This window comes from Calidris pugnax, unplaced genomic scaffold (genome assembly GCF_001431845.1).
Source record: "Calidris pugnax isolate Ruff unplaced genomic scaffold, ASM143184v1 scaffold17, whole genome shotgun sequence".
In the NCBI taxonomy this organism is placed as follows: Eukaryota; Metazoa; Chordata; class Aves; order Charadriiformes; family Scolopacidae; genus Calidris; species Calidris pugnax.
In genome coordinates this window covers 4677784-4691654 of record NW_015090794.1, presented here as the reverse complement: position 1 = coordinate 4691654, position 13871 = coordinate 4677784, and the positions used below count along the sequence as shown (strand labels likewise).

The 13871-nt window shown below is 42.7% G+C and overlaps 1 protein-coding gene across 3 annotated transcripts in view; it reads right to left on the bottom strand.

The window, feature by feature from the left end:
• Positions 1 to 2311: 2311 nt before the first annotated feature.
• The window catches only part of IL4R (interleukin 4 receptor), a 17231-nt gene continuing 5671 nt past the window's right edge, over positions 2312 to 13871 (bottom strand). Inside the window, exons 3-10 of one of the 3 annotated variants that reach the window (XM_014936379.1) lie at positions 9480 to 9621; positions 8480 to 8634; positions 7284 to 7438; positions 6515 to 6671; positions 5627 to 5726; positions 4960 to 5029; positions 4752 to 4828; positions 2312 to 4650 (exon numbers count right to left, since the gene is read on the bottom strand). In XM_014936379.1, the coding sequence (XP_014791865.1) occupies positions 2373 to 4650; positions 4752 to 4828; positions 4960 to 5029; positions 5627 to 5726; positions 6515 to 6671; positions 7284 to 7438; positions 8480 to 8634; positions 9480 to 9621 (3134 nt within the window). In that variant the 3' untranslated portion in view covers positions 2312 to 2372. Of the gene's footprint in view, positions 4651 to 4751; positions 4829 to 4959; positions 5030 to 5626; positions 5727 to 6514; positions 6672 to 7283; positions 7439 to 8479; positions 8635 to 9479; positions 9622 to 13871 lie in introns of those variants that run through there. The other 2 variants (XM_014936380.1, XM_014936381.1) reach the window with 2 other exon arrangements.

Below are 13871 nucleotides of genomic sequence, written 5' to 3'. Positions count from 1 at the left end.
CACGCTTGGAGGGTCCCAGCCTTCAGGAGTGAAGCTCCTCTCTGGGGAGGGGGAGCTGCCAGCAGAGGCTGGTCCCCGGGAGGTGGTGCTCAGGCCAGCACACCTCGCTGGTGCTCCTGGGAGCCAGCCCAAAGTCAAGACTCCCACAAACTCCAGGCAGATCATCATCTCAGGCCAGAAACCTGTCATCTGAAACCTACCTGCGTTTTATCGCCCAGCAATAGCTCCGGAAGGCAAAAGCAGAGGCACTGGAGGATAGAACATCACTGTAAGTCCCACTGAGCCATGTTCTGTGTGTGTGGCAGGAGAGGGGTGAGCCTGCCAGCCATGGTATCTATCACCAGTTCTGGGCTATGCAAAGGCATAGGAATAGGTCTCTCCCTTCTCAAAGAGTTACCATTTGATTTCACCAGAGAAATACGGAAGGGAGAGAAGGGGAAGAATACCCACGCACAGAAAGCCATCCCACAGAAGTGAGCAGATATGAGGGCACAGCTATGTAGAAGAAAAAAAAAAAAAAGCCAGTGAAAGGCAGAATGAAGCTGGGGCTCAGCAGAGAAGTGCTGCAGCAAACAGCTTTCCAATCCTGGCCAGGGAAGAGTTCTCCTGCCTGCTCCAGCCCCGTGTCAGCCTCCTGGGAGGGTTTCACAAAGAGCCAAATGGGAAGAAAGCACCACTGGTGACCCTGCACCTCCCTTAATAGCCCTGTGCTACTACAGCAAACATTGAGTAACCCATTCCGGGTAGCTGCAAGAACTAGCTGTGGGGCATTGCTTAAACCCGGCTTTGCCTGGATTTAGGGAAGTGAGCCAGCTTACTCATGAGGCAGAGCACGGCCTCTGTGCATCTTCCTGTTCCACCATTTCAGTGGGGGTTTGGTTGACCGGTCTTGGAAAGCTCTTCATCTGTCGGCCTCACAGCCCTCCCACCTCGCACAATTTGTGCTGATGTGAACTACATCAATCACTGTCCTCATGCAAAGAAAGAGTGTTCCAGAGAGGATTCAACCTCACCTGAGTGGAAATAAAATTCAACCTGATATTTTCAGCAAAACCAAATAAACATCATATTCATCGGCACCTTAACAACAAGATCTTTCAATAACCAGCACCTTAGTGAATGCGAGAAACAAACCAGTGCCTCCACAAATTATTAACTATCACATCTAAATACAGACACTTCACTGTAAGTCTCTCTCCAGGGCTTACAAACCCTCTTCTACCGCTGCAAAATTGATGCAAAGATACCTCCACTACTTGGCCAACCTGAATTTTAAAGAGAGATTTGCAGTACAAATATCTTCCAAAACATGTTAAACCAGTTTCTGTGCTTAACGTTATGGTTTCCTTCCTTATGAACGGCAACGCAAATAGGGTTTTCTAAATAATAAGAATACACTTATATGTTTTAATACACATAAAATTACTCAACGGTCCTTAACTATTTTGTGCCACTGCCAGCATACTAGGGTGGAATTTACCATACCAAAAATATATGATAACACCTTAAAAAAGTTCAGAGTTGTGAATAAAACTTTTGGAACAATTATCCACAAGAAGTATTTGCTGCAATAAAGCTGCAGGCATAATTCCTATTCTGACTGAAAAGAAACAAGAAGTCAGAAAAATGCTCCATCAATGTAGGGAGTCTGACCACAAACTGGATGAACTTTCTGGGAAAACACTGCTCAGAAGTGTCTGATTCCGTTTACAGCTGTACAGATGCAAAATAACTCTTCTTGTTTCTCAAGAAAGTAATCATGAATAATAGCATTGCTTAAGCCCAAATGACAGTAATCTTTATTTCAGGTCTTGCTTGAGCAAGTACAGAAACACATACCCCATGCTGGGGCCAGGCACGCAGGATCTCCCTCCACTCCTCCCCCCCAATAAATAAATGATGGAAGCAGTGTGATGCTGTTGGTGCAAGTCAGTCACTTCCCCTCTGACCTGCACCTACGTCCCACTTCCAGGTGGGTCCACACCTTCCACATCACCTTTGTGTGCTTTCCAAACAACATTCAGAGCCAGGGCGACAGCCACAGGACCTGCACTAAGAACTCCTATTTCATGCAGCTGCTGCTCACTGCTGGAGAACAACATCAGCCAGAAAAAAACTTTAGCTCTGGCTTCACCCCCCCCCGGTAAAGCTGTAGGTGCAACTGTCAGGTGCTAACCCCTACTGTCCCCCAGGGGCCTGCACCATATACCAGTTGCCAGCCCTGAAGCTGGCACGGGGGTTACAGCCCACTGAATCCATGTTTGGAGTGTGGCAGGCCTCACTTCGGATAAGATCGGAAGAACAAGCAACATTTCAATTTGCAATATAGTTTATTTCCAAAGGCTGGTTTGGTTCAGTGTTGGCAAGCATGGCTAGGCCACCTGCATGTAGCAGTCTTCCTCCTGAGCAAGGGCTTGTACAAGTTTCATTTTTTTCTCATTCTTCCTGTTCTTTTCCCTCAACAGTTCTACTGGTCCTTTTTGAACTGCGGGTGCCAGTCTGGAACCCTCACTGTGAATGGTGTGAGAATGAGGACAGGAGTCACCCACAAAAAGAGCAGGTGACAACGTGTCTGAGACCAGAAACTCCAGGGGCTCGGCAGTTTTTTCTTCTAAGTGTAGCCCAGTGCTGTGCAGTGATTCTTCTGGTAAGCTTGCTGCTGAATCACGCTGCCCCCCTACTGCATGCTTTAGCACCTCTTTATTTTCCCCTGCATTTCCAAGTTTCAGTAAGTGGTTGTGTGTGTGGCAGTGAAAGTCAGTGTTCAGTCTGTTACTGCTGCTCTCTTGCGTTCCCTTACCAGTACAGTTAAAGCTGTTAGGTTTTGTGCCCTTTACAGTTCCTTCTCTACTGTTAAAATCTTGACAGTTCGGCTCTAGCAAATGCAACAACTGTTCGTCTCTGCTGCTATTTTCATCCTTGCTTTCACTAGAGCTGATGATCCAAAGACTGCCATCACTGGTCTTTGTGACATCCTCACTAGAGGCTAAACCTGGAGCAATGCTGTCATCAAAACCCTGTACAGGCAAACACAGATGGTCATCTGTCCTCTGGTCAGGTTGACAGATGATGGTATCTGGAGGCATTTCTCTCAGGTTGTTGTACAAAAGATGACTGAAAGGTTCATTCAGTGACCTAGAGAGAACCTCGTTGTCATTGTCACAGTATGTACCATTACATTTAACTGCATTATCAAAAGATTTATAACCAGATGGTGGAGGTCCAATGGGGCAAGGAATTATACTGGCTTTCTTTTGAACATTTTGGTATATTACTTGCTTATGTTTTTCTTCCTCTGGTAGGAAAGCTGAAGCACTGTCACTTGCATGTGTAGAGAAAGATGGAAAGTCAGTAAGTTCTGAACAGGTGTTTTGAAAATCAAGCTCAGTGCAGGGAGATCCGTAGTTGGTATAACACGTCTGATTCCTAGGGGGTTGATAAATTTGACCTCTGCAGCTAAGTTCTGGTGTCTCTGAAAACTCTGTCAAAGGTGGGGAGGAGCACACATTTTCAGCACACAGAGTTAGGCTACTGTTAGCCATAGACTGGGACATAAGGGTATCAAAGCTCTTATACCCAGAGCTACTTGGTTCCTTGAATGCAGACACAAGGGTATCAAAACTTTTGTAGGCAGAACCACAGGGCTCCATGGATGGAGACATAAGGGTATCACAGCTCTTGTAGGCAGAACCACAGGGCTCCACGGATGAAGAGGTAAGGGTGTCAAAACTTTTGTAGGCAGAACCACAGGGCTCCACAGGGGGAGAGATAAGGCTGTTGAAGCTCTTGTAGGCAGAACCACAAGGCTCCATGGATGGAGACATAAGGCTGTTGAAGCTCTTGTAGGCAGAACCACAGGGCTCCATGGATGGAGACACAAGGGTATCAAAACTCTTGTGTGTAGAGTCGCTTATTCTGTCATTTTTGGTCCCAAAGGAGAGTTTATCTGGAGATTCCTGGATCAGGACGCATGAATCACGCTGACTTTCAGAACTGCATGGAAAAAGGCTTTCATGAACCCTATGTTGAAGATCACTTCCATCCAGAGAAGCAGAATTTACACTGGCGCTCTGATAGCCAGATTCAAAGGATTCTTCTGATTGTTCTGACTTCTTGCTGGCTGTACTACAATTGTAGTCATCTTGGGAGGCTTTGGTGAAAAGGGAGACTGTTTGAGAAATATCACATGGCTGCTGACTCCAGGCTGTGCTTTCTTTTGAGTTTCGCTGTGATAGTTTTTCTGACTCAAGTTTCTCCATGATTTTATTCTCACCTGTAATGATGTCTGGGACTTTATTGTCTTGAATGTTGTTCTCATCTGCCAGGAGCTCAAGAAACATGCTAGCTAGTGCATCGTTGTGTTCAGTGTGCTCCCTGAAAGCACTGACACTGCTCTCACAAGGTTCAAACAAGGTGATCTGGTCACTAGTCTCTTCCTGGCTCTCCGTCTCAGTGTCTGTTAAACATTCACAGATTTCTATAGACTCTTCAACCAGAATTGTCTCGGGGGTTAAAACTGCACTGCTGCCTTTTGGAAACCACTCTCCAGACTTGCTGTAGCAACTGCAAGATTTCTCAACATTTCTGATGTTATCTTTTCCCTTGAAGTTTTGGCTTGACAAACTTTGAGACAGACAGTTCTTGCAACTTCTGTTTTTGGAAGTCAAAAAGATAGGACAGTTAATGTTTATGTAATAGGAAACTATTTTATGCTGTAAAGCAGAGATTTTTTTTCCCTTTATCTTACTTACATTTGGTTTTCCATATGACTCTGCTTTAAGTCATGGAAAGGGAACTTAATTTCATCAATGTAGCACATAACTGAAAACTAATAAAGATACAAATGAGATTTAGAACACATGATTTGTATTTAGTATCCCCTGCACTAGCCAGACATTAACACTTATTACGTATTTTACTTCTGGTGATTAGGAAAAGGTATTTTTTGCATTTATTTACCTTCACATTTTTCATGACCAAATGGCTCTTTGCTGGATTTGGGATTTGATCCCACCATTCTTTCTTCACTCTGCAAAGGAAGAATTAAAATTGTTTGCTTTGACTGCATCAGTGTACACTTCCCTCTCCCTCTCAGCCAACTGCATTGCAGCAACAGGAAGTGCTTGCTCTGTGCATGTCCAAGTGCTGCTTTTCATTAAACTAGTCCAAAGATGTTTATAAGTTTGGTGCGTGACTGCTCTGCGCAACCACAGTCACATGTTTTTCTAATCATGTTGGAAATGATGAGCAAAACAGATTGGTTCCCACTTTCACATTACCACTAAACAAAAACCTTAAAGAAATACAAATATTTAACCATCATTACTGGAACTTCAGCAAAAACTGGGGTCCAAAACTGACAAACCCCACAACTGCAGCCTGTTTTGGATGCTATAACAAGCCCATTCTAGTAAGATCAATAGAGAATATTCAGTTACCTATTCAGAAAATGACAGAGTGCAACTGATTCATGTTTATAAAACACTTGCTCATAGAGAGCAAGATAGAGGCCCTGAGGAAAAACAAATTAGATTTCTGTACAGCTAGACATTCAGCTAATCAATAGCAATACTGATATCTGCGCCAACTGCTACTCTATAAAACCTGTGAACGGTACGATACGTACTTGGTAAAACAGAAGTAACAAATTACAGATACTGCCATGATCAGTATGCAGGATACGGGAACAGCCATCTGCAGAATGTCCTCAGCTGTTACTTGGTAATCTGTTAAATAAGCATATACATTTACATGTGTATGTGCACATAAATACAAGTACTGGCAGTACCAAGTTCATCGCTGTTCTTTTGCACCCTAGAAAATGCTCCTTTAGAGGACGTAAAATAAAGCCTCCAGCAGGTAAACAACAGAGCACACACAGCTACGGGTGGTGATGGTGAGTGGCAGGTCCCAAAGATCAGTGCAGGTCCTGCAGCCAGTTACCGGGAGTGTTAGGAGCTGGGAAAGCCAACGAACCGTGAGGCCATTTGTCAGCTCTCGGGGACAAACCTGTCACACGGTCCCTACAGTGGCATTACCATCTCCACTGTACCGCAGCTGTGCTTCTTTTCCTCTCTGCTGCTCTTCAGAGATTTTTATAAACTCCCAGTCCTCTGATGATGGTTAAAGTATTGTCTCATTTGCAGCCTAAATATCACTTGTTCATTGTTCTTACATCAATGTTTTTCTTTAGATTAAATATCTCTTCTCCTTCCCTGGTGTCTACTTCATGAGATATTTATAGAGAATAAACACATCCTCTTTCAGCCTTTTTTTTCCACAAGGCTGAACAATCCAACTTTCCTTGGTCTTCTCTTCCGTAGTTTCCCCAGGAGTTGCCCTTTTATGTTTAGTGTCTTTGGAAGCCTTTACAGACACATCCACAATACATCCAAAAGCATGAAGATGATGAGTCCATAACTCTGCTCTGAGAGGAGAGCAGTGGGGTATATATGATATGGTTTATAAAACTATACCATCCTTTTATCAAGCTGCTATTTGTCACAATACTTACCATAGTGAAATTCAACTTCTTCACTCCATTCGCTCCAGTAGGCCGGGTATTCTGTATAGTTACACCTTACACTCGCAACGTAATCATAGCCTCTCCTCAAGGAGCTTGCAGTGATTTCAAAGCTTTTTGCTTGGTAGTTAATTGCTTTTACAGAAACCTGAAAAGAAAGTGAGAAAGTTCACTTTGATTTCTCTATGGGGTGAAGGGTTAGTGACAGCAATTAAATAACAACAGTGTTAGGTGTTTCAGCAACCTTTCACAAATGAGCAAATGAATGATGGTATAACTAATCTGCTGTGTGTGAGACTGCATTTTGTTGTCATGATCTGGTAGTACTTGTGACATGTCACCATGCATGTTCTTCCCCTACCAGAAGCAGCCCAGTCCTGAAGTGCTGGATTGCTCAGGAAGGTGTCTGAAATGCTTCAAGTGCACCACGGAATCATGAACAGCCTCCAGCTTCCTGATGTCTAAGGAGCAAATGAAGTTCAGGGAACAAAAGCACTGTATTGTCAATCTCTGCCCTGTCTACTGTGGGCAGCAGACCATTTTGGGGTGGCAGTCAGAAGGGTTTCAATCCTTTAAAGCCCAGTTGAACCACCTTGGGGCAATGTGAGCTATGGCACGTGTGTGATCAGGAACATTGTGGGACTTGCCCTTGCTGGCCCTTACACTGTTATTCGTGAAATGGTTTCAAGACTTTTCAGAAGACTTTCTAAACCTGAAAGCTCCAGAGAGACAGAAAATGAAGAGACTGCATGTCTCTTACCTCTGTCGGGTGCTGCTTCCTCCAGTATTTCACTTCATAGATGACCGGCTGTCCAGAGAGCGTGGATTGAGAAGAATAACTCTCCTCCCAGCTCAGATTGAAATTACCATTTTCAATTTTCTCAATGGCAAGATTTTTGGGGGCCCTTGGCTTAACTGTATGTTAAAAAATACAATTAAGGAGAACATGGCAATGGGAAAGCACTGATGCAGAGAAGCAGAGAGACAAACATTCACCAGAGACCAGAATCTCATCGCAGTCGATGCGCTTAGCTGCAGCACAAGGATGTAGAGGCCAGAACAGAGCAAGGGCAAGGTATTCATTAATAAGCACTGAATCCTCAAGCTGGCTGAAGAAACTGCAAGCTCAACCTTTTGGTGCACTGGACACAGATTTCAGCCTGGAAAACTGGGACCAACCTGCTCCCTCACAACAGCGTGCTGTGCCGTGGGGCAGGCACAGAGCCTCTGACATCCTCACAGCCAGGCTGTGCTGGCTGCCCGTCTCAGAGAAACTGATGCAGGCTCCGGCTTATTCTGCTGATAAAGCACGGTGACAATCAGGTATTCTGAAAAGAACTGGCTCGTGGCTGCGGCTGAATGCCTGCCTCAGGCATGTGAATGATTTCTCGGAGTGTTTGAGGTGACAAGCGTACGAACAAGCACACTGTTCTAAACAAACCAGGTGTCCACAGAGAGACATAAACTGGATCTATGCTCTGGCCTGTGAAAGAGCAGAGTCATTAACTTTTTATCACTGGTTGTTGTAATTCAACAGCAATTACTGTAAAAATCTCTGCGGAGTGTGATGGTTCAACTAGCATGGGAAATCAGAGTATGACAGAGATGAGAATGGAAGAAATTTCAGTAGGGATAGCCTAGTGTCTCTCTAGAAACAGGAAGCAGCACATTCCTCTTCATCCTTGAATTCTACAGCCACAAGTAAAATGCACTAAAGACATGTCTAAGCTCCCAAACTGCTGCTGGCTGGCAGCTGAGGGTACAGTGAGAGGAAGAATCACTATACTCTTCCCTTAAAAATCAGGTTTCCAAGCCAAATGCATTCTGCATTGAAGCCAGCATGGCACCTTTCACCTCTGAGAAGGCAAAACTGCTCCAGCGACACGAATGAGGAGTTAGACAGAATTGCAAAGCCTGGAACCAGATGTCCTGGTGACAAAGCAAACAGTTTCTTACCAACCAGGGCTGGTGTAACACTGGTATTCCACATATCAGTCCCATTGAACTGTAGAGTTAGAATATACGTGAGGGCTGCTACAAAATAACCCGGATATATTGTGCAAGTGCACCTTAAACTGTCTTTTCCATTCTCAGGGACACACATATTATTTCTGAAAAACAGGCAGAAAATAATGTGATGTTTAGAGAGTGTGGCACACTATTTCTTGAAAAGGTGAAATCAAGCTTCCCAATGTATAGAGCTCATCGAATCAGAGACAAACAACCTCAGTTCCTACAAAGTTCTAGCTCAAACAAATCCAAACCAAGCCTGAGCTCTGCTAAACCCCCAAACAATCCAAACTGCTGCAAACACCTCTTGGATATCTGTATTGCAGAAATGAAAAACTTGACAGAAAGGCTGAGGATTGATCCCAAGAGGAAAAATTAACACCCATTGTCACACTTCAGCTTCTGAAGGAGCAGACTGACAACTTGCTAGTGTAGGAACAGGTTTACTGCAGTGTGGAGAAATCATGTGGAGAGGAACAGGAGAGCCCAGATGGATCTTCCTTTGTAGGAGATGATGACTGCCCCTGCTGGGACAACAGTCTGTGCTTGAACACAGGGTTAGATTGTATGCACAAATAATCCCCTGGGCTCCATGGGAGAGTTCCTTTCACAGAGGCTACAGATCGGTAAATCAGGTAAGATTTCTCCCTAAGGCAGTAAAATTTCACATGAAATGAAGGCTGGGTAAACCTATGAGAGCCCTACAGCTCCAACAAGCAGGACTTGATCACTCCTCTGTACTAAGAGTGCAGAGAGGTCTGCAGAAGATCACTGAACGTAGCGTGCTGTTTATTGCAGCAACCCGTTTTCCTCTTGGCAAGAAGAATAATCTGGATTACATTTTGCCCCAGACACCCATGGTAGAGGAAGGGAATCGAAGCTGATAATGGCTATAGGATATATGAAGTTCCAACAATGATAATGTAAGATCTTACTAAATACTTACGCCTGAGGAAGTAATGCATTCGTGTAGTACAGCAGGAATTCTTTGGAGCAATTTGTTTGTGCGGGCACCTTCCAGTGACAGACCAGCTCTGTGTCGTAGTCAGTGAAGCATGCAAACTCCTGTACACGTCCTGCAGCCGTAACTAGGGAGAAGCAGCACACAGAAGTGAGAGAATCAATAAACTGGACTAAGCAGAAACATTAACTTTTCCATCTAAGCAGAACTACCAACCTCCTATAAATTAAGTGAAAGCACTGTTATTTTTCATGTTCTGGGTAAATGGAAAGAGATGCATGTCACCAAATGTCTCCACCTTTCTGGAGACTTTTACAGTCTTGGAGAGGAAGAAGGTCTGCAGTAGTAATACTTGAAATAGGAAGGCACAATGCATCCAACACAATCTTCCAAGCACAGAAAATCTGATAGCTCTATCTAAAACACATCAACATTTAATTTATTATAAAACAGCATCATCCTATGTGTTAAATACAAAAGGTTCCAAAGCCAAAATGCAGATCATGCAGTCAGACCATGATCACTGCCTACAGGCACGTACTCCTGCTTTATCCACAATGGTTCTAAGCTTCCCAAACGCATGCCCTCTGCCTCCCCAGAGTGGTTCCCCATTGCCTAGAAGATCTTCCTGTCACAGGGTTTCCTCTAGTATACATCTTCTCTCAATTTCACTCAGCATTTCCTGTTCTGTCTTCTACTTTTCGCTGTTATGATAGTGTCTGGGGAGCTGGAGAGGTTTAGTCACATTGTTCCAGGCACTGAGAGGGTACAGAAAAGCCCAAAGTCTCTGCACTCCCAGTGTTTGCATTTACAGTCTCTTTCACTGGCAGTATTTAAGAAAAAAAATAGAAATCATTGATCAAAATATCTATGTTAGGACTGGAAAGAGAAATGGAATACACAATCCTCAGTATCTCCTACAGCCTCATTTTCCATTATTTCAATGCACTCCACATGAGTGAGACAAGGAACAGAAGAGGAAGAGCTGTGTGATGCTGTTATTAGAACTAACACTGTGCCAAATGCGGTACTGGAAAGTGATAATTTCTAAATGAATAAGTCAGAAACAGGTAATACTTTTATCATACCAAACAATTCTTTGCCTTCTTTGATGTTTGACTTCTCTGTTATTGGTAAATATTAACATTATCTCACTTTGCATGCATAAACTACAGATCTAAATCCTTCTCTCCTGCTCTACATCTCAATTCCCCATAAAAAATCAGAATAGTTTTGGCTGGTTTTTAGTATCCTATTGATATTTTTCTGATAGTTTCCCAAGGGATTCTGCTAGAAGGTTTCCTGTGCAAATTATACAAGAGCCATATAAAGACATTATTTTCATGTCTCTATAGTATGTAAATAATTTTGTTTACATGGCCCTGTACATTACTAACTCTCCATTCTTGTAATTTACATTGCAAATTCAAGATGATGCTGCCAACAATTCATGTCACGTAGGGCCTTTGTCCTTCAGCCACTGCTGCTTCACAGGCTTATTTTTTCCAAAGGGTACCTCAGTTTTAGATCATTCCCCCCAAGCAAAAACTTCTGTTTTCAAAAATAAATAGTTTCATTTTATCCTTCCTACATTTCTACTTCTCTGTAGTCCACTTGTGTTTTTTTTATTCTGATATAACTTCTGCATACTGTGATACTGTACAGTATCTCCAAATGTAATAAACATGATGGTCAGATGCCTTTTATTAGGCATGAGACAATATATACAATGGGATCTACCACCAGACCCTCTGGTAATTCAATAAAAACGTGACTCAAAGAAACACTTAATTGTTTAGTACTGTCAGTGTGTGGTCTTTCACTCTCATTAAAATCCACACATCACTTTCACTTGCCTTCTTAAAAGGCCTTGCACAAAACTTGACTACCAACCAGTCCTGGATCAGCTAAGTAAACTCAGTAACCTCAGCGAGGTTCACTTACGCAAATGAGAAGTTATGGCAATGCCAAGGAATCACTTAAAAATTCTATAAAAAAACATAACCTAAATCGTCTTGTATATTGACTGGTTATAAACCTAGGATTGACTGCAGCTCACTGTTCCACTAGCGTTCAAATATTTAGAAAATGTTTTGGTTTAGTTACTAAGGCTAGAGATTTACCTTGTAGATAAGGTAAATCACTCTTACATCCTTTCTGGACGGCAGCACCACATTTAGCTCCATTTTGTTCTGTGTGGTCCCTGATTCTTCAAAAAAACCCCAAGTATCATCAGAAGAGCAGCAAGTTTAATCTTTAACTTCTGCACTACTGTAACGCTCACACCGCTCATTTATTTTAAAAGAGCCATTATCTATTTATCCTCTTGCTGCTATTTATATTTGATCGCAATTTGTATTTTTATTGTTAGTTTCTTTTCTTTTCCCACTTTAAGATGCGCTTTTAAAAGAGGTACTAACATTTCAAGCCCTTTAAAGATGAACATCATTATTTTTCAATGGGTTAATGATCTTACACTTTCAAGAATACTTCAAGTAAATAAAGCTCTTCCTGCTGTGTTAAGCTATGGTGATTAGCAGCTTTACTTTATCTTGCCTTTCAGTGTTCTCATGTCTTTCCAGAACTCTGGAAATTACCTTCTGTATTCTTTTCCTGTGACCTTCTCCCTTCACCATCTCTGGTAGACTGTATTTTTTTAAAACCACAGATATTTGAGAATTTCCTTTTGAAACCACATACAGTACAGGGTTTTCAGTCTCTTAAAAAAGGGAACTGAAATACTGGATTTCTTTTTTAATCCTCAACTAGAACACCAGGCTTAAGAAACGTAAAACATGCAGCTAACTGGGGAAAAAGGATCTCTAAAATTAAACCTTGATGAAGATCATTTACAGAAAATGTGGGATTACCTAGGTTAGACAACCCAGCCAATGCGCTCTCGCAAGCCTTGATTCTTCTCATTAATTCAAATTAAAATTCACAGTACATAAGAAAGTAGCTAATAAACCTTCTTTTTTATAGAAAGTCTATTTTAAATTTTCTTTTAACTATTTTGGTTTGCTTTTACAAAAAAAAACAAAAAACAAAAAACAAACAAACTCTAAAGCTGTAGACTACTGCAGAACTACTTAAAAACTACAGAAAGCAAAATGTAAGATTCATTTACCAGAGAATAAGAAAGCAGGAAACATTATTTCATTTATCTAACTTGTCTTTATAATCAAATATCATAAAAGACACAAAGAAAAACCCGTTTTCATATTCAGCCCCTGCCAGCTGAACTTCAGAATACAACCATCAGCTACCAAGCAGCATTAAGAATAAACGCAGCTCCACGTCCTGCCAGACCAAAAGAAGGGTGTCGTGCAGAACACGTAGGACATCCCGTGTCTGTCACCTGCCCCTGTACAGGCACAAGTCAGAGCACGTAACGTCTGACAGCAAGTGCCTACCAAAAAACAAAAAACAAACAAACTCTAAAGCTGTAGACTACTGCAGAACTACTTAAAAACTACAGAAAGCAAAATGTAAGATTCATTTACCAGAGAATAAGAAAGCAGGAAACATTATTTCATTTATCTAACTTGTCTTTATAATCAAATATCATAAAAGACACAAAGAAAAACCCGTTTTCATATTCAGCCCCTGCCAGCTGAACTTCAGAATACAACCATCAGCTACCAAGCAGCATTAAGAATAAACGCAGCTCCACGTCCTGCCAGACCAAAAGAAGGGTGTCGTGCAGAACACGTAGGACATCCCGTGTCTGTCACCTGCCCCTGTACAGGCACGGCAGGCAGCACGTAACGTCTGACAGCAAGTGCCTGCAAAATTTGTTCAAACCCAGTCAACTAAATTTTCCAACTTAGTAACTCTGCACAATGGGGAACACAAATTGACAGATGCCCTTTAACAGTAGATCTTCAGGCTCCATTTCATGAGCATAGCTCCCTCAAGGTCCCGCATGGCCAACAGCGGCAGTTATGAAAATAAGCAAATGAGAGACGTGCTTTCTTGGGGATTTCTCATGGGATTTCTACAGAGATGTCCCTGGGTTATTGTTCTGGGGTCCCCAGTTCAAGAAAGACAAGGAACTACTGAAGAGAGTCCAGCGGAGGCTACGAAGATGATCAAGGGACCGGAGCACCTCTGGGTGCTGACAGACCTTGGTATGTTCAGCCTGGAGAAGAGAAGACTGAGAGGAGATCTCATCAATGCTTGTCAATATCTAAAGGGCGGGTGACAAGAGGATGGTGCCAGACTCTTTTCAGTGATGCCCAGTGACAGGACAAGGAGCAACGGGCACAAACTGGAACACAGGAAATTCCATCTCAACATGAGGAAAAACTTCTTTACTTTGAGGGTGGCAGAGCCTTGGAACAGGCTGCCCAGAGAGGGTGTGGAGTCTCCTTCTCT